Below are 21,181 nucleotides of genomic sequence, written 5' to 3' on the forward strand. Positions count from 1 at the left end.
GACGCTGAGCCTGGTTGTTGAAGGGCTGCAGCAGGGCTGATGAGCTGTGCCTTCCAAGAGCCAAAGAGGGCAGAACATATCCTGCTGACTCTGTCCACACAGGTACTTGTTTTCCCTGGGCATATGAAGGGAAGCCCAGGTACCTGAGGGGCAGGTGGGAAGACCCTGACCTCGACCCAGAGAGCTCCAGAGAAGTTGCTCGCTAGTGCCGCGCTAACTGGGTGAGTCTCATGACAAGAGAGAGGAAATCTCAGTGAGGATGTTTGTGGGTGGAGCAGGAAACGTGGCATTAAATTTGAGAAAGAAAGCAGAAAATAAAAAGGCCCATGAAATACATTATGGGACTTAAAGTTGTTTTTGAAATGAAGTGAAATTGAACTGTAAAATAAAGTAACAGAGTGGTCAGGCGGAAAACAAAAGTACGCCCATTCAAAAGACTCTGTGCACTTAAAAGGGGCATGAGCCCGAACGAGGGAGACCCAGAAATTGTGCTTGAAAGCGGTTGAATCCCGAGCAAGGGAGACCCAGAAATTGTGCTTGAAACAGGTCCGAGCCTGAACGAGGGAGACCCAGAAATTGTGTTTAAAGAGAGACATTCTTTTATTAAAGCCAAGGCTGAAGAGAGCCTGAGAAGATTGTGCGAACTGTTGAAGCTTGTCAAATATTTGAACTGTATAAAAGCCTACGAGTACCATAATGCATAGCAAACGCTAAATAATAAAGCTAGGGGAAGGGAACCCCGGGAAAGTAAACTAAAATGGTTTGAGCCCGAAAGAGGGGAACCAGGAATTAAATTGAAAGTGAGAGGCTAGGTCCGGTTGAGGGGACCTAAAGAGACTTGAAATACCTTTTCCATTTCGTGTTTGTGCTGAAGAGCTTGGAACTTTTGTGTTGGTGTTGTAAAACGCAGGGTATTGACCTGGACTTGGGGGAAAAGGTTGACAGAGACGTCAAAACTCTGAACTTTGAGACAGAGTACGTGAATGCCAAGCAGGCACTGGAGGGTCGAGCCAGCTATCCCAGGTGTACTTGCATAGCACATTTTGCCCATACGTCAAGTGCTCCACCCCACCCTCGTGTTATACAACATGGGCAGGAATCCTTTGATGCCATTCTCTCATCCTTTTGTTTCCCACTGATTTTCTGTTTGAATTACATTTCCCTAATTCAGTTGTATGGTTTTCTTTTTATATAGATTGTGGATTGTGCTCCTATCTTTAGTCTTAGGGCAAGACAGGAGTTCTTCCAACTCCCTTTTGAAGTAAATAAAACTGGTGATTTGTATTGTTTGTGTCCTGGTCCTTCTTGTGATAACATGACTTCTTCACAAAACCCAGCAGAACATCAACAGGCTGGAGCTGCGAGTGATCAGGTTGGCCCTGAAAGCTTTTGCGCCCTCTCTCAAGGGTAAACACGTCCTGATTATGACGAACAATATGGTGGCCATGCACTATCTGAACAAGCACGGAGGTGTGCGCTCCCTTCCCCTTTGCTCTGGTTTCTGGCTTTATGAGAATCAGATCTCGGTCTCTGCCGTACATCTGGCGGGGACAGGGAATGCATTGGCCAATGCTCTGAGCAGACACAGCACAGGCTCACATGAGTGGAAAGTGTGCCAAGAAGTCCTAGATTAGCTCTTCTTTCAGTGGGGTACCCCGATGATGGATCTGTGTGCCACAAAGTCCAACAGAAAGTGCAAACAGTTTTTTTTTTTTTATATATTTATTTTTATTGCGATTTTGCAAAAAAAAGTCAAATACAGCAAGAGTACTGGTAAAGATCAAATAACCAACAATCAACAACAGTATATGGAGAAAAATTCCCTCACCCCACCAACTTCCACCCTTCCCCCCCGATTCTCAGAAGCGTTGTCCACAAAGTCCTGTCCCCCCCATAAAGAAGGGTTGACAGCTAAAAGAGGTGGCGCCCCAGACTCCAGCTCGAGAGTGGGCGATGCCTTTGGTGACCATTAGACTGTTCCTGGGTCAGTGTCTTCTTGAGGTAGCACAATGCCAAGTAACTCAATGCTTTTACGGAGCCAAACTCTACGTGCATTTTCTTTCAGGTAGTTCAACAAAGGGGTCCAGTCGGCCAAATAATTCCTGTGGTGGCCCTGCAGGGAACATGAGAGCCATTCCATGGCTACAATCAACCACAATTTTGTAACCCATTCATGTTCACGAGGAGGATCAAGGGATCGCCATTTACTTGCTATCGTCAATGCTGCAGCCATCATCATAGTGACGTACACTATGCGTCCCGCTTTCGTGGAGAGAACGAAAAGGGTTTGACTTAGACCCAACATAGAAAGGCCCTTATTACCTCTCAGCTTAAGCCCCACTACCCGTTCTATAGCCCGATGGATAACATCCCAGAAATTGGCCAGCCGCGAACAGTCCCACCATGTGTGGGCCCAGGTGCCCCGTTCTCCACAGTTCCTCCAACATAGTGGGGATGAACGTCTACCTATTTTATTGAGTTGGACAGGGGGAAGATGCCACTGGTGGACCAACTTCATCAACATCTCTCGGGTCTGGATGGACTTATTCAGTTTTGGAATTTGTTTCCAAAGTTCCCGCCATTCCTCCTCGCCTATTGCTACACCCGTGGCTTTCTCCCAATTCCCCATATATGCTCTGGGTGGGGAATCCTCCCCCAATTTAATAGCTTTATAGATAGATGCCATGAGAGCCCTGTCTCCCCCGTGTGTGTCCAAGTATTTCTCGAAGGGGGTCAAGGGGCGTGCACCTGCCTGCTTTTGGGTCGGATGGGACAACCAGTGCCTCAACTGTAAATACCCATATCTGTGGGTTTCCTGTAGCTCAAATTCAGATTTGCATTGTTCGAAGACCTTAATCTTGTCCCCCTCATACATGTCCCGAAGCATTCTACAGCCCCCATCATACCAGTCTGCAAGTGCCATGGTTTTATACCCCGGTAAAAATTGAGGGTTGTCGTGGAGAGGTGTGTAGGGGGAAGGGAAGTTAGTGATATGTGCCCTCTCAATCGCTGCATCCCATGCCTCCCCCACCGTTGAGGTAATCCGATTTATATACATCTGGGGGGGTCTATCCGCTTTCGGGAGCCAAAGCGCTCCCTCTAGGGCCCCGGCTACCACTGCACTATCCATCAGTCTCCACGGCTTATCTCGGTCATTCCTTTGCCGATCCCGAAGGATCCTCATCTGCGCTGCCAAGTAGTAAGCCCTAAACTCAGGCTCCCCCATGCTTCCCCTACTAGTGAGGGTTCGCATAAGAGCTACCGCCACCCTGGGTCTCCTACGGGACCAAAGAAAAGGGCCAGTCACAGCCTGGAGGGCCTTGAAAAAGGACGTAGGTATCGCCACCGGCAAAGCGGCAAAGAAATACAATAACCAGCGGTAGTACCGCCATTTTAAGCACATTGATGTGTCCCATCCACGAGATACGCAGCGGGCCCCAATCGATCAACTTAGACTTAATTCTCTCCAGAAATGGGAGGTAGTTCGCCGGATAGAGCTCCGCCACCATCCTAGTAAGGTGGATCCCCAAATATCGAAGCCCCCCTTTCGACCACCTGAACGTGTAATCCCTTTTAATACTTTGTTCCACGGTGTTCTGTAAGTTCAGGTCTAGAATCTCCGACTTCCTAGTGTTCACCTTCAACCCCGCCACTCGCCCAAAGTGGTCTATTTCCTCCTGAAGGGCTGACAGGGATGTCTCCGGGCTAGTCAGCGTAAGCAAGAGATCGTCCGCAAACGCGGCCACCTTATGGATTCGTCCCCCAAAGACTATGCCCTCTATCCCCTCGTCCTCCCTTATCGCTTCTAGGAAGGGTTCTAGATGAAGTGCATAGAGTAACGGAGATAGGGGGCAGCCCTGTTTGGTACCGCGTCCAATTTGCACTGACTCCGAGAGCTGACCATTGATCGACAATCGAATGGATGGATTACGATAAGCTGTCTTAACGCGTGTCAGAAATTTGGGGCCGAACCCCATTTTAATCATAGTGGCAAGTAAGAAGCTCCACTCTACGCGATCAAAGGCCTTCTCCGAATCAACGGCAAGGAGGAGGGCAGGGGTCCCCTTAATTTGCGATTTCTCCACCAGATGGAGCACTCTTTGAATATTATCCGCGGTCTGCCATCCTCATATGAAGCCGGCTTGGTCATTTTGTATTAGCCTGGGCATAAGGGAGTCCAATCTGGACGCCAAGACCTTCATGTAGATCTTCGCGTCCACGTTCATGAGTGCTATCGGCTGGTGGGAACCACACTCCTCTGGATCTTTACCCTGCTTATATATGAGGGACACTCTGGCCTCCTCCATGGAACCCGGGAGGATCCCACTTGACCCAACGTGATTGAAGAGCTTAGTGAGGTGGGGAACTAAGACTTCTTTATGGTTCTTAAAGAATTCAACCATGAAACCATCTGGGCCCGGGTATTTGTTAAGGGAGAGTGTTGATATTGCCCTCCTAACCTCATCAGCAGTTATGTCCCCCTCAAGAAGTTCCCTCTCCTCTCTCGAAATGACCGGGAGATCCACCTTATCCACATAAGCCTTCTGTAGTGCGGGGTCAGGGTCGCTTGAGGCATATAAAGTGGTATAAAATTGGTGGAACTCCCTTGCTATTGCTTCGTTGTCCGTGAACCTCCGGCCCTCTTTTCCCTTACTAGCAACGATCGTCCTGTGTCGTTCACTCTTCCGTAACATATGGGAGAGCAGCTTATTGGCCCTATTGGCCTTAACATAGTGCATTTGCTCCTCTCCTCTCGTCCCCGACTGGGACCACCGTTACTCAGCGCATGCTTCAAAAACCAGCGGGGGCAGTCCAACAGTCCTCCTCAGGACCCGAGGGCAGTGCGCTCCGATAGTCCAGGTCAGCCCGCCCCACCAACGGCCGCCTCTCGTTTGCCAGGGCTCAAGGGCCGCTCCGAAATCTTCGGCCTAGGCGTGCTGCACCTGAGCGGGATTGCCAAGCTCGCGAGCCCAGGCTCGTCGGGTCCACTGCACCCCACCGGGCCCTCTCCCCAGCTTCAGTCCCGGGGGGCGCCTCACCTCTGCAGCTGCTCCTCTACAATGTGCTGTCTCCGCTCCAGGTGCGCTTCCCCGCTTTAATTCCTAATAAGGGTCGATGCTCCTCAGCCCACCCGTGGCCGGAGCACCTCCATGTCCCTCCGTGCTCCACTGGCTGCTCTCACTCCCCGTTGGTCTCCAGCGAGCGGGAGCGATTCAGCTGCTTTCCTGCAGGGATTCAGCACGCGGAGCCCCCACCACGCTGTGAGCTCCCGTCCGGGGCCTCTCAGGTACACTCCAGGTGCCGCGGGGCAGCTCTCGCCTTCCCGCTGTAGACGCGACACCGGTCCCGGGACACCCGACCGCCAGCTCTCCAAGTTCCCCAGTACCGCCAGGTTCACCTCTTCTGGGGCTACACAACGCGCCCGTCAGCAAACCCGCGCCAGGGATTCCCTGCTGCTGCATCCAAGTGCCGGGTAGGGGCTGCTGTTCGTCGCTAGCGGGCAAGCTATTACAGGTCCGGCGGGAGCGCGGGGAACCACGACCGTCCCTCTACGCGGCCATCTTGGAAAAACCCAAACAGTTTTTCTTGAGGGAATTCCTGGCGAGAGGAGCACTGGGGTATGCATTCCTAGTCGAGTTGGGACTTGGACCTCCACTATGCCTTCCCTCTGAACCCTCGTCATTCTGTGGGTACTAAGTTGGTTGAGGAGGTTCCAGAGCAACCTTGATCTTGATTGCCCCGGATTGGGCAATGAGGACGTGGTACTCAGAGCTTCTGGACTTGACCATCCACCCACCTCTCTGATTGCCTCATCGGCCAGACCTCTGATCTCAGGGGGTCGGCACTCCACCCGAACCCAGAATCTCCCAACCTACATGCGTGGCTTTTGAGAGGATGAAGTATGATGACTGGGACCTCTCTGAGGAGGTACTTGAGGTACTACTTGCTCCACACACACACACACACACACACACACACACACACCTTCAACAAGATCGCTATATGTGTGCAGCTGGAGAAGATTTGAGGCGTGGTGCACGGAATAAGAGCTTGACCCCATCTCTTGCCTCACCACTGCAGTGATAGAGTTCCATCTATAACTGGCCTCGGCAGGCCTTCAGGTTACAACAGTCAAAGGATAAGGATATTTGGCAGCTTTGTCTGTTTTCAAAAGGTCTCCGGAGTAAGGGTCTTTCAATGGATTGCCTCGCACCCACAGATTCCTCATTTGATAGATATCCTCATCCAGCTCTGCTGCTTCAGAAAAACTTCGACAGGGGGCGTAGTGGACCTTGACTCTGCCATCAATCTATCTTGCTCGGTGCTCGATCGTCAGCTCTGGATGTGACGTCAAGCATCGTATATATACCACGACATTACGCCCAATACCACAGTTCCTTTTTTCTGCGTGCTTGACGCGCTGCTTTAGGAACATGGTGAGCGAGTCTTCGACTCTATTTGTCATATTTTCATAAGAATTCAATTTTTTCTTCGCCCACGAGTTGTCCGTTGGCCAAGTTTCAGGTTTCAAGCGGTGTTCTGACTGGCACTCCAAAATGTTGGTTAACAACCTGCATGAGATATGCCTCTGGTACCTCGTCACAGTTCACGACACAAAGGGGTGTGCGTCATGCACTAAAATGCACCCGAAATCAGTGCGCTAACAGGTGGCTAAACTTGCTTTAGGCTGACCGCCTTCAAAATCTCCAGCACGGTTAACCATCTGGTCCTTGGATGCCGGGAACGAGGGGCCTACCCCCGAAAAAGATAGGAGAAACATCGATGGTAGAAGAAGCAGTCCCATTCTAGGAGCTAGTCGTCATCGTGAAAGGAAAAGAGGTGCCACTGCCACCGATGAGACTCAGATTTGTTGATGGAACGAGGTAAGACTTCGACTGGACCGACCAATCGTCAAGAGTGGGAAGATTTCAAGGTCTCTATGCTTGAAATGTTTCAGAAACATGCTGCAGGTGCCTCCCACCCCAAGCAGCAGGTCTTGCAGGTGACAGTGGTGCATGGTAATACCGACCCCTTACAAGCCCCAGTGCCAACACCATCAGCATCAGGGAAGCCTTCTGGCTTGACGCCGAAGAAGGCATCGAAACCTTCAATGCCGGGCCCTTCCCGCATAAATCAAGGTTTGAGCATCTCCAATACTGTCACGGTGCAAAAGCCTCGATGGACGCAGACAGTCACTTTTACTCCGCTCTCCTGAGCCGTTTTTTTTTCCAGCACAGCATCCTCCTTTTTCGGTATCAACGACATGGATGACTAGGAGGAGTCGATCCCATGTTCATGGGCCCAGGGGGCTCTGCTATTAGAGCTGGCACAGGGGCTTCACGATGGCAGCCGGCTAGACACTTCACCTGACCTGAAATTTCAGCAAAGCCAACCGTAGACCGACAACAAGTTTAGGGCACTGGTAGAGAGGGTGGTTGACACCTTGAGATTGCAGGCTTCATCAGTGCCAGTGTCACAACCCGTGATCTAGAACCCCACTGGCATGGTCACATGCCAGGTAGGGTCAGGACTCAGGGTTCATTTGGGGCCCCAAGAGCCTTGCATTATCATCATAGACTCTCCTGGAGTCAGTCCTGGCGCCTTTGGCGCCAGGCTCATGTTCAGATTGGAACTTTACCTTGAAGGGACTTGAAGGGACTACTTTTCCTTTGAAGGCCTGCAGCCAACATGGAGGCACCCATACAGTCTAGTTCCTAGGAACCAGACTGTGCGGTGCAGTCTTTTAGGGTGTGGTAGCCGGGACTACTTTACCTGGACTACTTTACAGAGGGCTATATAAACCGCGCCCAAGCTACAGAAAGTGCTTCGCGTTATTGTACAGCCAGCAGCGTGACGCTCATCGTGTTCAGAGACCAGCACCCGGCAATCCTTGAATAGCGGACCTGCAGAGGAGACAAAAGAACATCATTAGCAGTCTCTGCTTACCTACAACTTTCCATCCGTCGATTCCTGCTGCTTGCGGTATTCCATCCAGTTGGCAGCATCATCAGGACACCACGCTCGCACCGGAATGAAGCACCTGGAGGGAGAGAGAAAGAAGGACAACGTTAAACAGGTTACTCACGGCATCCACGGCAGTAATCACAAAATCCTCACCTGGCTGGGCATTTCTTGACTGGTTCCGCTCCGGAAATCTTCACATGCCCAGAAAGACCATCGCGACCTGAAAAGGAATAAAGAATACAATTTAGCAAGAAAAGACATTACCGCGCCGCACCTCGCGCTTAACCTACCATCCATCATACGCTCCTGCGTCCATCATCCTGGTAGGAGCCTGATCCAAGTAGCGCACCCACCGAACCTCTGTGCACCTAAGGAGAAACAAACAAGAAAAGACATTATTAGCAAGAAAGGAAAGCAAGGACATTTAAAGACTACTATAACCAGACTTACCTCCTTAAAGGCACTTGAATGGGTTAGCACCAGTGAAGTTAACTCGGTCGCTACAACCCGCAGAAGACTACGCGCCCCTGCACAGAAGGCAGGATGGAGAGCACGCCAGACTTCATAACAAGGTGAGGAATGGGCCATCAGGTCGAGTCCAGGGGGCTGGTGGGAGGAAACGAAGTATGTTCCTAAGTCCAGTCCTCCTGTGTTTTCAGGCCCGACCGCCCGTGGATACCAGGTGAGCGTAACAGCCAGTCCAAGGGTGTGAAACTACAGATCTACTGGGCGAGGGTCCGATCACGAAACGGAACATGTCTATGAATCCAGCGATTGCTGACCCTGTAGCCTCTCTGTGGCAACATGCCTGCTCAATCTGCCCGGTCAGCTCCACCATGATCGGAAAGTATAGGCCGGCACGAGGAGACCCGTCGTTTCTGTCTTCTCACCCTTCCCCAGAAGGTCTTGTTGTACAAGCTGCCACAGTCTCCACCAAACCAGCATCTTCATCTTCAAATATGCCACCTGATAGAGAAAGAAAGAGAATTGACGTCATGGCCAAGAAAGATTTCACAACAACATGCTCTGAAAGCCACTAACGTGGCTATTGGTTTTGCGAATTACTCCATCAGCCTCTGGAAGGCAGTGGAAAATGCTAAGCAGTATATCGCTGAGGAGGAAATGCAAAACAGCTTTGTACAGCTGGTGGAGGATGGGAATGTGGTGGACAGGCAGTCACTGCAAATGGGCCTGTACGTGGCCGTCTGCATGGGTGTTTGATGGCAATGTCGATTGCATTGAGGAGGCAGGCTTATTTGAGGTCTTCAAGCTTTTTGCCTAGTGTCCAAAACAAACTGCTGGACATGCCTTTTGAGGGCGAACTTCTTTTTGGCCAGAAGGCAAATTATTTCTTTGAGAAATCTAAGGAGTCAAAGATCACTGCGAAGTCATTAGGCCTAGCTGCGCAGCCTAGCCTAACCTGCCTTCAGGTTTGCCTCCAGGCGTTATGTGCCTTACAGCAGGAAGGCACCGCTTCTGCAGGCCTGGCAAGGGCGGAAGCGTTTCTCATGTCCCGGAAGTGGCAGGGGGCTTCCAGAGGCCAACAAGCAGCGACCATGGTGGGGCCGGCTCTGCCCTCTAAGCGCTTTGATTTTCCCCTCCCACGACTTACCGGTTGGTGGATGGCTGGCAGAGCATTTGCCTCAATGGTGGGAGATTACCTCCAACGCCGGGGCCCTGGAGCTTGTGCGGTGGGGCTATTGTCTGCTCTTCTTAAGAAAACCTCCGGACAGACATCCACCACTTCCAAACCAACTGGGACAGGAGCTCATGTAGGAACTGAGAGCCCTGTTGTTGAAGGGTGCCGTGGAAGAGGTACCACCCGAGCAGAGAGGATCAGGCTGGTATTCCTGGTATTTCCTAGTCCCCAAGAAGGGAAGAGGACTCCATCCCATTTTGAACCTCAGGACATTGAACAAGTTCCTGAGGAAAGACAAGTTCAAAATGGTGACGTTGAGAGAAATTCTACACACTCTCGAATTGCAGGACTGGCTGGTGTCCATAGATCTGCAGGACGCTTTTTTCCATGTGCTGATACATCGAACGCACTGGAAGTTCCTGAGTTTCCTCAAAGGGGACAAGCACTGTCAGTTGAAAGTGCTTCCTTTTCGGTTCACCTCTGCTCCAATGGTCTTCACCAAGCTCATCGCAGTAATCGCGGCTCACCTCAGAAGATCCATAGTCTTCGTATTCCTGTACCGGGACGGTTGGCTGATCCGGGGGAAGTCGGCGGAGTGGGTTTTGTCTGACCTGGAGTACACCTGCTCACTACTCCACAGGCTGGGCTTGTCCCTGAACTTGAAGTCCTACGTGACACTGGTCCAGAGGATACAATTGATCGTAGCAGTCCTAGACACGTGGGTGGGGAAGGCCTTTCCTCCTGAGGAGAGAGCCAACAGCATTGCTCAGATGGTGAACCAGTTCTGGAACCGCGCCGCCTTACCAGCAGCTTCTTTCCTCCGCCTTTTAGGACTCATGGCCTTCTGTATCTTTCTAGTGCCAGAGGCCAGGCTGCACATCAGATCTCTTCAATGGCTCCTACGGGTCCAGTGGTCCTAGTACCTCAGAACCCTTTCGGACTCCCTCAAGGTATCCAGGGCAGTGGTCGACGACCTTGGTTGGTGGGCTGACAGCAGCAATCTCATGGTGGGGGAGCCCTTCTGGGCTCCATTGCCTTGGGCCTGAGTGGTCACAATGCATCTCTAAAGGGTTGGGGCGTTCACAGCGATGACTTGCAGGTAAAAGGTCTTGGGTTAGCAAAGCAATGGAAGCCAGGTGGCACATCAAACGGCTGGAGTTGTGATCCATCAGGTTAGCCATGAGAATGTTTGCTCCATCTCTGAAGGGGAAGCATGTCTTGATTCTGATGGACAATAGGTGGCCATGCATTATCTGAACAGGCTAGGTTGCGTGCGCTCCTTCACCCTGTGGTTCTGGCTATTGGAGAATCGATCTCGGCCTCAGCATTTCATCTGGTGGGGACAGAGAACAGTTTGGCAGATGCTCTAATCAGGCAGAGCACAGTCTCACACCAGTGGGGAGTATGCCAAGAAGTCCAAGAGGAGGTCTTCTCTCACTGGGGTACCCAACCAGTGGACCTGTTTCTCTAAGAGTCCAACAGGAAGTGAAGAAAGTTTTGCTCAAGGGAATTCCCAGCAAACAGCTTGCTATAGGAAGTATTTCTGATGGATTGCACCTTCCCTCTCCACTACGCCTTCCCTCCAATTCCTGTCATTCCTTAGGTTCTCTGGAGGCACAAGAAGTTTCGAGCAACCATCATCTTGACTGCCCCAGACCGGGCGAGGAAGACGTGATACTCGGACCTTCTGGATTTGACCATCTGCCCACCTCTCCAGTTGCCTCAGCGCCTGGATCTCGTAACTCAGTCAGAAGTCCCTCAACCTACATGCGTGGCTCTTCAGAGGCTGACATATGATGACTGGGGCCTCTCTGAGGAGGTGCTTGAGGTGTTGCTGGCTGCACACAGACCATCTACAAGATCTCTGTATGCGTGCAGGTGGAGAGGATTTGAGGCATGGTGCAAGGAACGCAAGATTGACCCTATCTCTTGCCCTGCCACTTCAGTGATGGAGTTACTTCTGTCATTGGCATAAGCAGGCCTTCATGTTTCCACAAAGGATATTTGGCGGCATTGTCTGTCTTTAAAAGGTCCCTGGATCAGGGTTCATATTTCATGATCCCGGTGATGGCTCAATTATGGAAGGGGCTTGTAAATGAGTTTCCAACAACCCCCTTTGTGATCCCAAATTGGGATCTTAATCTGGTTCCAACCTTCCTTTGAGCCCATGCATACCTGTTCTTTGCGGCTGCTCTCTTTGAAGACAGCCTTCTTAGTGGCAATACCTTCCGCTAGGCGGGTTAGTGAATTGCAGTCCATTTGTTTCAAACCTCCCTTCAGGCGGTTCTTTCGAGAGAAGGTCTAGCTGAAAGTAAGGCCGGGATTTCTACCTAAGGTGGTGTCCGAGTTTCATCTATCGCAGGCCATAGACTTGTCAGTCTTCTACCCACCTCCGCACCCTTCCAAGGAAGAGGTGCGTTTCCATCGACTAGATCCCAAAAGGGCCCTGAGTTTCTAAGTCGAAAGGACATCTGAATTCCAGAAATCTGACCAACTTTTCGTGGCCTGTTCTCTAGCCTTGAAAAAGGCCTGGCAGTAACGAAACAAACACTATCACAGTGGATCATTTTGTGCATAGCGCAGTGCTATCAGTCTGCAGGGAGTTGGCATCGGGGCAAACTCGAGAAAGGCAATCCTTTGAAGGAGAAATTACTTGACCGTAATGTTCTTTCTATAGATTCTTCTCCTCCAGATTCCTCATCTCACCTCCCATCCAGCCCCGCTTTGAAAGTTTGGCGGTTGGTGCACATCTCTTCTTTAGTGGGTTCACACCTGGGGATGGTCCTGGGATGACAGTTTTCTGTCTTTAATGCTGCATTTATTTTATCTCCAAATAAAACAAAAATCCTTTTCTGGCGCTACAGCTTGTGGTGTGTTTCTCAAGGTTTTTTGTTTCCTTGGGAAATTTATTGTTGTATTAACCTCTTATGGTCTGGTTAACCTGCTTTTTTCTCTCTGTTTTCCTATGCAGCGGTCGAGCTCGGGGGGGGAAAAGGGGGAAACTGAGGTGTGGGGCGTAGTGAAATGGTATATATACGACGCCTGACATCATGTCCGGAGCTGATGATCGAGCACCGAGCATGATGGATGGACAGCTGAGTCGAGTTCTACTATGCCCCCTTTTGAGGTTTTTCCAAAGCAGCAGAGCTGCATGAGGATACTATCAGATGAGACATCTGCGGGAGAAGAATCCATAGAAAGAACATTACACAAAGTAATTTCTTCTTCTTTACGATCCCGGTTATGGTCCAATTCCAGAAGGGTCTTGTGAATAAGTTCCCGCCTGTTCCCTTTGTGGTTCAGACTGGAACCTTAATTTGGTCCGAACTTTCTTATGGCAACTCCTTTTGAGCTTTTACACTCATGCTCCATCCTTCTACTGATGTTGAAGACTTTCTTGGTGGCGATTACATCAGCCAGACGGGTTAGCGAGTTGCAGGCCCTGTCGTGCAAACCACCATTCCTTACATTTTTCAGGGAGGCTGTGTCCCTTAAGGTAAGACCAGGGTTTTTGCCCAAGGTCGTGTCAGAGTTTCATTTATCCCAGAGCATTGACCTGCCTGTATTATACCCACCTCTTCACCCGTCTAAGGAGGAAGAGCGGTTTCATAGGTTGGATCCCAAGAGAGCCCTTAGTTTTTACGCTGTGAGAAAATCAGACTTCAGAAAGGCATACCTTTCCTGGCCATCTCTCTGTCCAGGGAAAGGCATGCCGGTGTCTAAACAAACAATATCCAGATGGGTAAGACTCTGCATTTCGGAATGTTACCACAATACTGGGAAAGATCTACCACAGGGAATGAGAGCCCACAGAGCAAGGGGTATGGCTGCTTTTTCGGCACTTCAGAGAGGTGTGCCAATAACAGACATCTAGCAAGTGGTGACATGGTCATCGTTGCATACTTTTACCAAATACTACTGCCTGGATGTGGCGCTTGGAGCTGACGCTTACTTCAGGAGGACAAGGTTTCCCGATATAGGGACTTTCATCCCGCCTCTGCGATACAAACTGCTTGGGGACTCTGATGAGGAATCTGCAAGAGAAAAGCAATCCATTGAGGGAGAAATTATTTACTGGTAATGTACTTTCAATGGATTCTTCCACTGCAAATTCCTCATCACCCTCTCATCCAACCCTGCTATGAAACTGCCAGTAGTTCTAAAACTGATTTCTTTGTGCGAGGAGGAGGCACGCTGCCTCTATTGAGGGGCTCTTATGTATTTCATGTGGTTTTTATCTTTTCTGTGAGTTGTGGCTGTTTTCAGACAAATCTTTCGATTCTTCCTCCTTCACAGCATCTGAGGTCGGGGTAAAAAAGGGTGGGTACTAAGTTACGGGGGCATATAGTGACTTGGTATATGTGCCATGACCAACGTTCTGTCTGGAGTCTACGAACACCACATCGAGTCAAGAGGGATCGACAGCCGAGTCGAAGGACACTACGTCCCCTGTCGAAAGGTTTTCCGGGCAGCTGACGCTGAAAGAATATCTATCTAATGAGGAGTCTGTGGGAGAAGAATCCATAGAAAGAACATAACCGGTAAGTCATTTCTCCTTCTTCCTCAAGTCTGTCATGATGTCCATAAGCTCAAACAGAACGGAAGCAGTACAACAATCCTGGAGGCGACAAAATGGGCCAAACGTTCAAACCAGCTGGTGAGAAGCGACACAGCACCAAACCAGATGAAATTATTGAAAAATCAAATTAGAAATTGACAAAATTGTCGAGTGTCTGAAGATAGACTTCTTGAGGCCCCACAAACTTAATGTGTGGTAAAAAATCTGAAGATGGACACCACGGTGGAGCTAAGGGGACCTGTCTAATTGTATATGGGCAGTCTGACCCAAAATTACTCTAATAGACCACTAAAGTGATAAGCAGTTTAAAAAATGTAAAGGTAAACTGCTTTATAGTTACAGATGATTCCCAGCCGGATGAGGGGAATATTCAAACAGCATTTGAATCTATGAAAGATCCAGTGCTGGTGAAACAACATTACTGACTGAGCAGAACACCAGAACTCAGGCCCTCCAGCTGCCATGATACTCTTGCCTGACTCTAAGATGGCAGACAAGCCCTTGGCCCACATGTATTCCATCAATCGGACCCGAGGACAACACAGGATATCGGGAATATGCAGCATATTTTCACTGTGCAGCATGCAGACATGTTAACCTAGGGACAGGACTATTCTAAGAGCATGTTACCTTTTCCACTAATTGTATGCTTAGAGCAATAGTACTTTTTATAGTAAAATATTGCATTTAAGGAGTCCCAAATTGTGTCTTTTCATGGAGTAAGGTGAAGGTACTGGACTCATTCATTTTGCCTGGCTGCTGCTATGAATTCAGGGAACATTGTTAAGTATGTTTCATTTAATTTGTGTCAAGTCTTCTAAACCAGTATGTCATTTAATCTATTAGAATCACTGCATTTGCTACTCATAGGTTGTGTAAGCTCTACAGTCTGAGTTGAGTCCCCTCTGTCATTTTCATAGTGCAAGAACACCTGTTTTACTATCTGGTTGTCCTAGCAACCCTGGTTCTGCTCTTGACACATGCCCACCCGCAGTGTACATGAATCTTGCTCACACACCTGTAATTGGAAAATCTGTGCGACATTTTACATCTGTCCCTTTAACATCCCCTTGTGAAAAGGGTACCTTCTGCATTGCTATTCACAGTACTCCATGCTGGCTCCACCGATTCTGCAAAGTATCGTCCAATTCCTAATCTGCCGTGACCCATAATGCTTTTTTTAATGCTTTGTGGGCAGACACATTCAGACATTTATTGAAGCAAACAATAAGCTGAGCGCAGCACCGGTGGATCCCCACTCCTGAAGGGGGGAGAGCCCAGTCTGTTATGAAGTTTTTTTCTAAGTGACCCTAGAATGGAGGCGGTGTGCTGATCAGCACAGTACCGCACAGGACGCTGGACAGAACACACAGGGCCCAACAGGAGCCAGGACTGCCATAAGGACAGTCCTTAACACAACAGAACCCCACTGAGGGCACACAGCAATCAGTACATGCCTTGAGAAAGACCCTTTGGGTCGAAACACGTGTCGGCTGACCAAACTTGCACAGCAAGTCTCAAACAGTGTTTCTTAAAACACAAATATTTCTTATGAATGAACCACACAAGAAAACACCAATAAAAAACGATTTTTTTCGTACTAACTGCAGTGTTGGAAATAATTATTTCGGATAATCCAAACAAGATACCCGGGAGTAAAAAGACCTTTTTTTCTACCTACCAAACTGGGGCTTAGGCTAAACCCCAAAACCACTCCTGTGATCTTGCTAAAACTCACAATAACAATGCAAATGGAGCTTAGCACAGGCAGGTTCAATTCCTAGAGCCTAAACCTACCTCTACTGCAAGCAGTAGTTATTCCACCTTTCCATTCTCCTTTTATTACAGAGGTTAGCAGAGTTCCCCTAATTCTTCTTGCTCTTTAGTAATATAATCTGTCCCTTATCAAATGTATTCACTCCTTTAACATGAACTCCTGGAACTTAAACAGTTTTGGAAGCATCCTGAACGCTGCGCCAGGTCTTAGTACTCTTGAGCTGCCACTGGCCCTGTGGCAGTAAATCCCTGATAAAGCCCAGAGTCCTGCACCCCCCCTCCCCCCTAGAACATGTGGTCATAGACTTCATCAGGAAGCTGAATTTCTGGTAAGATAGCTCAACGAGTTAAGCATGAATATATGTGCAATTGGAAGTCACAGTTTGCTCCCTTGTAGGACCAACTCAATCATATTTCCTGCCAGGTCGATACATTGAGTATCAATAAATCAGATAGTAACACCTATTACTGCAGCACTTCAAAGTGGGAGGAGTATGAAATTAAGTGATTTATGCAAATGTTATATTGTAAGCCATTTTCATTCTTATTTTGAAAGCCCCATAGCATTGGGTTCTTACCTGGAGACCCAGTCAGAACGAGAGGTATGTCTGTTCCACAGTAAGGGACACAACCATGGTGGGAAAAGCAACAAATATATACACAGTGTCCTTACTTCTTGCATCGTCATAGAATGCCGGGGAATCTTGTAGCATTAATGTCCAAAGTGAAACACACTCTCCCTTTTCTTTGGTAGGGTTAATTCTTGTGCCAACGTTGAATGTGTCATGTCTAGCACTTTGTCATCCTTGTGGGTGCATTCACACTATAACAATGACTTTCATAAATCAACAGTGTAAAATGAAAAAGTCGGGTTAATATCCTATATTACTTTAATACCAAATATTTTTTCTTGTAGGCCGTAGTTTACAGTGAGGACATGAATGCTGAGCTCAGACCATCAGTGGTCTAAGAAGTTTATTAGTTTTAAACGATTGGTTTTGTTCTTAAGAACTCAATCAGACTACGTTTTAAGGATAAATGTAAGTAGCCCCATTGCAACTCATTGTACTAGGAGGTATTAGGTGTGGGTAGTCTAAAAGCGTGAAGTGGATTCAACTGTTGAGGGATGGACTTAAAGACCATTATTTTTAACTCTGGTACTCCTACGTCCCATCCCCTTTGCTCCATACTGCATGGGCATCCCTCGCTAGAAACGGGAAGAGAACCTTTTCCCACGTAAAAAAAAACGCTCCCCTTTAAATTTAGAGGCGTGCAGATATGTCGTACCAGGACTCTGCCCTTCGGTGCCTCACCTCAGTCCTCTTTTCCGAGGCAACGGGAGCTGTCCTACTCCACTGCGCTTTGCTCGGATTGTTAACTCAGGCTACAAGGTCGTTACCCTCCGGTGTAGCTCGTGTAACGGGTTACTAACACCATAGTAGAATCCTGCGTTCTATGGGTATCCTTTTTTCTTCTCACAGATTCCAAGATTCTAGCCAACCAGCAAGCTTGGGATGCAGGCTCGCAGGCTCCTGTAAAGAGTGCATTCCAATCCACCCTTTGTGATGTGCGCACAAAGGCCACTGGGCAAGGAAACATGCACAAGCTCAGTCATGGGAAGCCCCAGGTGTTCCTGCCCTTTTATCCACCATCGGAGGCTTTAATTATGTTAGAGTTCTTACCGGTGGGCTTTGTTGTGTATTAGGTGATCTGTGCCCTCGTACCTCATATCCTCTTAACTTGGTTGTTGGTCAGCTTCCAAACACTAGAGTTCTCTGATACATACTCTAAAGCTCCATTATGATCTTACAATTGACACAAAGTCCATTAATGTAGCTTTCAATGGAAGTATTTACCTGACCTCCATGATCCATCGAGGTGGTGTCTAACTTGAACAAATCAGTTGCAACAGATATATCCGGCCTAACCCACAGGTAAACTATTGATCGCAGCTACTCTATTTAGTTTTGATGCTTTGGATTGGTGGTGTGGTTGTCATCCAAATTGTATACTTAAAAGAATCAGCAAGAGCAAAGTTGTTTTTTCGACACTGCTATTTGAGCAGTCACCTGGTTTGGACATCGTCAGTTGCTGGCTCATGGTTCATCTGCTTATCTCTTTTGTATGTTTAAGTTTAAGTAATTTTAGCAGTATGGAAAATAACATGCTAGTTCCTAGTATAAAAGACATTATTGAATTGATTGAGACATGAACGATAGTCATAGTATGGGCCCCTGCTTTCAGGAAGAAAGCGTGTCCAAAGAGTTCTGGCAGAAGGAGGCATAAATGCCAGGGAGGTGGTACTAAATGTTATGAGGGCCTGCATTGACAAGGCACCATAATCGCAGAGCTCGTTCAGAAGAAATATCACTGCTGGAGAGGAGTAGGGAAGAGCGGGCAATCCAGCCGTGGGGGTGGTTCTCTGCTGCCATCTCCCAGTCAGAATTTCCTTCATGTCACCAGGTGAGTAGAATGGGTGGTGGACATGAACCCTCACCCCTGTAGTGTAGGGTGGCCAGTTCTGCTGCAGCTTTACCAAAAGCTTTACCAACAGGTGTCGCCATTGCAGAGTCCGTGAGGGGATGGGGGGGCGGAGGGGGAGTGTGCTGGTGTATGGCTCGATTATGTGTGGTTTATACTTACACCTAGCCCTACTAATAAGGGGTGTATCAGCCACTCTTAGTCCCTTTAAAATAGGCAAATCCTTCCGTAAAATAAAAATAGGGCGTTAAACTACTCGCAACAAAAAATAGGAAACTAACAGACCTTGTGCCTCTTCTTTTACCTACACAGATCCATGGATATGTTTGGACCAGTCCCCTGTACCTCAGGAAGAAACTACTATTATTACGACCTGATTGGAAGAAGTAAACATGTATATTTTAATGTGCATAAATAACTAGTAGCAAAGGAATAATTATTACAAAAACATTTGCGTTTTACAGTTAAAACATATTTGTATGTGCTTATAAAATACTCCTATTGGAAACTGGACTTACATTGTTACTCCCTAAAAAATCATTATACTCCCATAAAAAATAGGGAGTGAAACACTCCCACTTCAAAACCCTATCTGGAGAAGTGATTACACCACATATTGGATAAGAATTGACATTCCTATGTTGATGTCGGTATGAAACAAAGATGGCGATTTCACTCATAACTAGAACCATGCAATGCAATAAAAGCAGCTATGTTCATATGTAAGAGGATTTGTGAATGGCAAACTAATTGGATGCTCTTGCACTGAAAATACCAAGTGAACATGATTCACCCCCCCTCTCTCTCTCTTGTATTTCCAGATTCGAGATATATTCTTCTGCCAGTAGTCCTACACCACCTCCGCATGCATTTGCAGGAGCAGAAAGATCTCGTAATGTGCGCCCGTATCCTTAGCAACGTCTTTTGTCTCATCAAGAAAAACAGCTCAGTGAGTAAACATAGATCATGTCGCATATTGACTTCACGTTTGACTCTTGCAAATACGTACATGATAAGTAAAAAGATGCATTTGCACAGTGTTTTCTTAATCTATCTTGGTCACAGATCTTCATCTTTCTGAAATTATAATGAATACCGAATTCTACATCAGCTGGACAGCCGACTGCATCCATTCAAGATCACTTCAACAGACCCAATAGTTGCTGCAGGGAATGCAATGATTTAAGTCACTGGCTGCAGTGGAAAGAGGCAGGGTTCTCTGGCAGTAGAGGAGACCTATTGTACACCCTGGGGGTGGGGAGGACCACGTGTGCCTTCAGTTAAGAAACATTGATGAGTCCGCAATCCGCAGTCATCCAGTTTTGTATTACGACTCCCACAATCCCCAACCATTGACGATACTAGCCTGTTGGCATTTGTAATGCAATTTGAATTGATAGCTAATGGTTGCAGACCCTGCTGTTATTTTAAAGCTGTTGACTTAAAAAAAAAAAGGATCTCCTGGAGGCGTACACGCCTTGCATGGTCACAACTGAGACAAACCAAGAGTAATGAGGGGGTAATGCTGATTGGAAAGCACCAGCAATGCTTCTGAAGGGTCTATGGGTGGTGCAGACTAATGCTGAAACAGGCTATGCACCCTTCACGCTGTCAAGTGGAGGAGCATGTGTTACAGCAAAACAATTTCCTTGGAGTCTTTTTGACAATATGGTATACTTCCTTACCTTCTTCATCTCAGTTAAAGTCACTTTTTTCTATTCATTGACATGCATTGTCATAGCGAAGGACGAAAAATATAAACTGTGTTTGTGGCTAGTATCTGTAATAAAGATGTTCTGTCTCTCCAATACTCACACTCAAGTGAGTGAGAGGTTGCATTGTTTAATAGAAAAAGCAAGTAATGACGATGCACGTACTGTGATGATGCTCACAGTGAAAACGTGTAACAGCCCCCGCTGAGGCTTTGCTTTTTGTGATAATACATGTGTGATTGTATGGCCATCACATACTTCACATTGTGGTACCGTTTTTTTAATACATTCTTCATATAGCGTGCTGGGAGTTATTATGGATACCAATTTACAGGTGAAAATGATGGAGTGTTGTTGTAGGTTTAGGATTATTGGGTGTATACCGTTCTTCAGGACTCGTATGTAGTAACAAGTTTTCAGTTTGCCTCCAGCCTGATCTGACCTGACAGACCAAGGTGTCCAATCGGTTAGGAGTCATTTCTGTCTCTAGTCTGTGTTTCAGCTGTGTTTGCACAAGCGTTGGTGTAAGGGTTTCATTTTGTATTGGAGACAACAGGCCCTTTAAGACTCCTTCCCTGAAAACCACTAATGTCAATTCACGTGGCTGATAATATCTATATGCAGGGAGGGCTAGCTGATGCACTTGCCGTTCATGAATACATGACATCCACATTGTGCAATCTGAATGCATAACTGCCGTGTGCTTATTGAGTAATGCAGTTTTGTGACCACACATTTAGGAATCAGTGTGACAAAATAAAAACATCCCTGAAGGAGTACTGGAATAAGTAGTGGTTTCTAAACTCCTATTGAGTCCCCCACTACTATTAGAACATCAGTGTTTGCAATCAAAAAGGTGAAGCAGGCACAACACGAATGGCACACCTCTATAAGGTATGCTATGCTATGTTATGTTAAAGGTTCTTATACCGCACATAGTTGCCACCTGTGTGGTCTCTTGGCACTCTGGTGGATCTGTAATGCAAGTAGGGTTGGGGGTTGTTAGTTGATCTGATCGGGAAAAGAGCA

General features: G+C 47.8%; 1 protein-coding gene across 4 annotated transcripts in view; it reads left to right on the plus strand.

Moving 5' to 3' along the window:
- DOCK4 (dedicator of cytokinesis 4) overlaps positions 1–21,181 on the plus strand; it is a 2,129,281-nt gene that overhangs the window by 1,029,639 nt on the left and 1,078,461 nt on the right. For all 4 annotated transcript variants that reach the window (XM_069627915.1, XM_069627916.1, XM_069627917.1 and 1 more), the window contains exon 24: positions 19,262–19,389. In XM_069627915.1, coding sequence (XP_069484016.1) covers positions 19,262–19,389 — 128 coding nt within the window. The remainder of the gene's footprint in view (positions 1–19,261; positions 19,390–21,181) is intronic.

Source organism: Ambystoma mexicanum, chromosome 12 (genome assembly GCF_040938575.1).
Source record: "Ambystoma mexicanum isolate Mex_15411 chromosome 12, UKY_AmexF1_1, whole genome shotgun sequence".
In the NCBI taxonomy this organism is placed as follows: Eukaryota; Metazoa; Chordata; class Amphibia; order Caudata; family Ambystomatidae; genus Ambystoma; species Ambystoma mexicanum.